General features: G+C 44.0%; 1 protein-coding gene across 1 annotated transcript; it reads left to right on the top strand.

Moving 5' to 3' along the window:
• Positions 1-1,439: 1,439 nt before the first annotated feature.
• Positions 1,440-2,279, top strand: LOC126416968 (uncharacterized). The gene is made up of 2 exons (XM_050084849.1): positions 1,440-1,984; positions 2,147-2,279. The coding sequence occupies exons 1-2, from the start codon at positions 1,440-1,442 to the stop codon at positions 2,277-2,279; spliced, it is 678 nt and encodes a 225-aa protein (XP_049940806.1).
• The last annotated feature ends 3,218 nt before the right edge of the window (positions 2,280-5,497 follow it).

The raw sequence follows: 5,497 nt of genomic DNA, 5'->3' as shown, positions 1-5,497 counted from the left end.
GCTGGAATTGCCCAAGTCCGTCGAAATGCGCAATGGACATGAATGGGTGCAAGTGATCAGACAGGGTGCTTATTTACGTGTCACCTGTCGTATCTATGCTCATCAGGGGGTTCCATATCACTCCAACTGCACATGCCCCACACCATTACAGAGCCTCCACCAGTTTAAACATCCCCCTGCTGTCATGCAGCGTCCATGGATTCATGAGGTTATCTCCATACCTGTACACGTCAATCCGTTCGATACAAATTGAAACGAGACTCGTCCGAACGAGTTTCCAGACATCAACAGTCCTATGTCGGTGTTGACGGGCTCAGGGAAGCATATATCTGTGTGTCGTGCAGTCATTAAGGGTACATGAGTGGGCCTTCGACTCCGAAAGCCAATGTCGATGATGTTTCATTGAATGGTTCTCATGTTGACACTTGTTGATTGTCCAGCGTTGAAATCTGCAGCAATTTACGGAAGGGTTGCGCTTCTGTCACATAGAACGATTCCCTACAGTCGTCGTTGATCCTGTTCTTGCACGATCTTTTTCTGACCACAGCGATGTTGGAGATCTGATATTTTACCGGATTCCCAATGTTCACGGTACACTTGTGAAACGGTCGTACGGGAAAATCCCCACTTCATCGCTATAGTCTGTCTGTAAACTGAAGAGCGAGCAGCGCCTTTGGTGGGGGAAGTGGCCTTTCCTGGAAGAACCCTGCCACTGGCCTACAGGGCCACCCAAAATCAGTGTCAGTCAGTTGACTTTGTGTACTCACTGATATACTTCAGTATCCCGAAGTGATGGATAATCGCCCTGCATTGCAAGAAAACATGCAGAATACGAAGAAGAGGAGGTATTTGCGGAGTAACGAGCGTTCGATCGTCTCTAACGTTACTACAGCGTGTGTTAAGGAGGCGACACAAAAAGAACTGTTGGCTAATATTAACAGTCCCAATCAAAGGGCTGCAGTATATGCAAGCGTCAGCCTCGCCGCAATAGGACTCATAAGGGAGGAACATGAAAACAAGCCACATGGTTTACTGGAATCGCCGCGACGGAAAAGTAATAATTTAGGGAGGAAACCCATCGTTATAGACAGTTTCACAAAATCAGTCCTTCGACAAACGATGGAGGACATTTACATAAACCAAAAAATAGTGCCGACATTACGGAAATTACTGCTGTGAAACAAAAAATATACTTTCCTTGGCAGAAAGATGTTTTACACAAGACATTGCGTGAAATGGGATTTACCTGGAAAAGATCTGTAAGTAAACGAAAGATTCTCGTAGGAAGAACGGATATAATTAACTGGCGATGTAAGTACCTGACCCAAGTGAGGAAATTAAGGGAGCTAGGCAGAAAATTCTTTTATATTGATGAAACTTAGGTGCACAACAACATTACTTACAGAAAATGTTGGCAGGGCCCTGGCGTTGATGGCATTATGGACAATGTTAGCGGAAGCAGTAGGATTATAGTGGTCAATATTGGATCAAAAGATGGGTTCTTACGCAACGCACAGTTGTTTTATAAAGCGGGATGTGCAACAGGAGACTACCATGGGCAAATGAACTACGAAAATTTTTCTAATTGGATATCGAATAAAGTAATTCCGAATCTGCGACCGAACTGTGTTATTGTTATAGACAATGCTTCATATCACAATAAGGAGCGCAACAAAGCTCCAACTAGGTCCTCAAATAAAAGCGAAATGATTGAATGGTTATTAAAATATAAGGTGGAAGCTGATTTGACAATGAGAAAAACAAAATTATTTGATTTAATTAAACAACATAAGCCGGAAGACAAGGTATTTGAAATTAATAAAATACTTGAAGCTCATGGACACACTGTGCTGCGACTTCCACCATACAACTGCGACTTAAATCCAATTGAAATGGCGTGGGCAAAGCCCAAGAATTTCGTCAGAGGAAGACATATTCTTCGAGATATTTGCATGACGAAGTTGCTGCAGTTGGTGAAAAAAAGGTATGTAGCCATTTTCTGAGCTTCCATTTTTTATTCCGAACTAAATTTTGCTGTAACCGAAAGGCAGCGTATACAAACACTTGTCCCAATTATTACAGGTTTTGAAACGATAACTCAAGATGACTAGAGTGCATACTGTCTCCACGTGGAGAAACTTGAAAGAGAGTACTGGGTTAAGGATGGAGTTATGGAAGACATAATAGACGCTATAGTTACTAATTTAGAAAGTGATGACGACGACGACGAGGACGACGACGACGGTAATGACAGTGACAATGTTGATGATGACCTCTAAAATACGATGTATGTAAAGAGGCAATGAATATTCTTTTGAAAAATGTGTTGTGTCTCCTTTCAAGCCTGACTCTCCTCATACACTACGAAGTTTCTTTTCGTAGAAATGTACTACATGGTAGTAAAAGATTTTCCAAGATAAATAGAGTCAAATGTGGTCCAAAGCATTAAATACCATTATCACTTGTACAAAACCAGGAATAACTTGAGAATTTTATAGTAAAATCAATTACCTTTTCGCTAGTAGAACGTGATTCAATCTCGTAAAACATTTGATGCTTAGAGAACAGCAGCATTTGAATGTATTCTGTCACTAAAACTCTATCTCGGTTACTATTCACATAATTCTAAGGAATATTGCTTAAAACACGTGTGCAATAGCTATTCTAAACACTGCTGAAATTTCTTCCGAAACATGTATACCGATTCTGGACTTCTATGTATAAAGCTTGATATAAAAGGTACATTCACATATTAATTTTTATTTTTTGGTAAGAACTTTACTTGTTAATGTACAACAATGTTATCCTATTCAAAATATTCCCCAGTACATGCTATACGCTTATGCCAGTGCTTTTTCCAATTCCCAAAACACTTTAGAAATTGTTTCCTCAGGATAGTTCATACACCTTTTGACTGCATTTTTAATCTCATCCATTCTTGTGAAACTGCTGTTCTTTAAGACCCGCTTTTAAATGTTTATACCACTTGTATGCTCTTGGTTTACTCATAAGAGTGTCACCAAAAGCAATATTTAACATTCCTAAAAATTTGATACACTTTATCCCATTCTTATAACAAAATTTAGTACAGATTCTCTAATCTATTTTTATACAAAACAAATAATAGTTGATGCTACCAAATTACATACAATTTTTTGACAACTGACAACAGGGTAAATGCCCAATATGCAAAACATTGCACAGATACTTTTCAGACATGTTTACGAAGACAGTGACAAAAAAAATCGCTGCGAATCGAACTAGTACAAAACATGGAATTATAAATTTCTGCTTACTTTTTAAACACTCATTGTGTTTCAAGAATTGTTAAGTTTCAATGCAACACTTTAAAGAAAACTTCTACCTTTTATTAGAAACACAAAGTAAGAACAAGCGTTAAATTCTACAGATTGATTGCACTATATATGGTTCGTCTTGCGAATAGAGGAACATACATTCACATGAATAGGCATTCGGTTCTACACTCCTGGAAATGGAAAAAAGAACACATTGACACCGGTGTGTCAGACCCACCATACTTGCTCCGGACACTGCGAGAGGGCTGTACAAGCAATGATCACACGCACGGCACAGCGGACACACCAGGAACCGCGGTGTTGGCCGTCGAATGGCGCTAGTTGCGCAGCATTTGTGCACCGCCGCCGTCAGTGTCAGCCAGTTTGCCGTGGCATACGGAGCTCCATCGCAGTCTTTAACACTGGTAGCATGCTGCGACAGCATGGACGTGAACCATATGTGCAGTTGATGGACTTTGAGCGAGGGCGTATAGTGGGCATGCGGGAGGCCGGGTGGACGTACCGCCGAATTGCTCAACACGTGGGGCGTGAGGTCTCCACAGTACATCGATGTTGTCGCCAGTGGTCGGCGGAAGGTGCACGTGCCCGTCGACCTGGGACCGGACCGCAGCGACGCACGGATGCACGCCAAGACCGTAGGATCCTATGCAGTGCCGTAGGGGACTGCACCGCCACTTCCCAGCAAATTAGGGACACTGTTGCTCCTGGGGTATCGGCGAGGACCATTCGCAACCGTCTCCATGAAGCTGGGCTACGGTCCCGCACACCGTTAGGCCGTCTTCCGCTCACGCCCCAACATCGTGCAGCCCGCCTCCAGTGGTGTCGCGACAGGCGTGAATGGAGGGACGAATGGAGACGTGTCGTCTTCAGCGATGAAAGTCGCTTCTGCCTTGGTGCCAATGATGGTCGTATGCGTGTTTGGCGCCGTGCAGGTGAGCGCCACAATCAGGACTGCATACGACCGAGGTACACAGGGCCAACACCCGGCATCATGGTGTGGGGAGCGATCTCCTACACTGGCCGTACACCACTGGTGATCGTCGAGGGGACACTGAATAGTGCACAGTACATCCAAACCGTCATCGAACCCATCGTTCTACCATTCCTAGACCGGCAAGGGAACTTGCTGTTCCAACAGGACAATGCACGTCCGCATGTATCCCGTGCCACCCAACGTGCTCTAGAAGGTGTAAGTCAACTACCCTGGCCAGCAAGATCTCCGGATCTGTCCCCCATTGAGCATGTTTGGGACTGGATGAAGCGTCGTCTCACGCGGTCTGCATGTCCAGCACGAACGCTGGTCCAACTGAGGCGCCAGGTGGAAATGGCATGGCAAGCCGTTCCACAGGACTACATCCAGCATCTCTACGATCGTCTCCATGGGAGAATGGCAGCCTGCATTGCTGCGAAAGGTGGATATACACTGTACTAGTGCCGACATTGTGCATGCTCTGTTGCCTGTGTCTGTGTGATCATGTGATGTATCTGACCCCATGAATGTGTCAATAAAGTTTCCCCTTCCTGGGACAATGAATTCACGGTGTTCTTATTTCAATTTCCAGGAGTGTATGTTTGTAGTAAAATTCTGACTTCCGTTCTTATGTTAATACTATTTACTCTATAATGTTTTGTTTCGAAGAAGCTATCGTCTTTTTGTTTTTCTTATACTCTTAACGCGTTTGTCTAAAAATAAACACAGGCGGCGTCGCCACAGATTTAAAGCGCGCGCCGCGGCAGGGCCGGTACTGCGTTGTGAAACCGGCTGTAGAAGCGCCCTGTGACGTACCAGGGTAGGCAGAGTGGGGACTCGCTCGCTCGCTCTTCAGTTTACCGACAGACTATACCTTGTAGATGCTGTGCCCCATCGCTCGTGCCACGACTATAACACCACGTTCAAACTGACTTAAATCTTGATAACCTGTCATCATAGCAGCAGTAACCGATCTAACAACTGCACAAGACCCTTGTCGTCCTATATAGGCGTTGCCAACCACACCGTATTCTGCTTGTTTACATATATCTGCATTTGAATACTAATGCCTATACTAGATTCTTTGGCTCTTCAGTGTAGTCTTCGTGTAATAACGTATTAAACAGGGAAAGTTTAATTATAACCACCCAGTGCATGTACGATTTTAAATCTCCGGTGGCGACCTGTTCCAGTGAGTGCAAATAAAACT

Source organism: Schistocerca serialis, chromosome 8 (genome assembly GCF_023864345.2).
Source record: "Schistocerca serialis cubense isolate TAMUIC-IGC-003099 chromosome 8, iqSchSeri2.2, whole genome shotgun sequence".
Taxonomy (NCBI): Eukaryota; Metazoa; Arthropoda; class Insecta; order Orthoptera; family Acrididae; genus Schistocerca; species Schistocerca serialis.
This window is presented reverse-complemented; position numbering and strand designations above follow the sequence as displayed.

What these genes read in the sequence shown, in the direction of transcription:
- LOC126416968 (XM_050084849.1), top strand. Translation starts at nt 1,440, where the DNA reads ATGGACAATGTTAGCGGAAGCAGTAGGATTATAGTGGTCAATATTGGA. An exon ending in CTGCAGTTGGTGAAAAAAAG is followed by an intron (nt 1,985 to 2,146) that starts GTATGTAGCCAT and finishes GAAACTTGAAAG; the next exon opens with AGAGTACTGGGTTAAGGATG.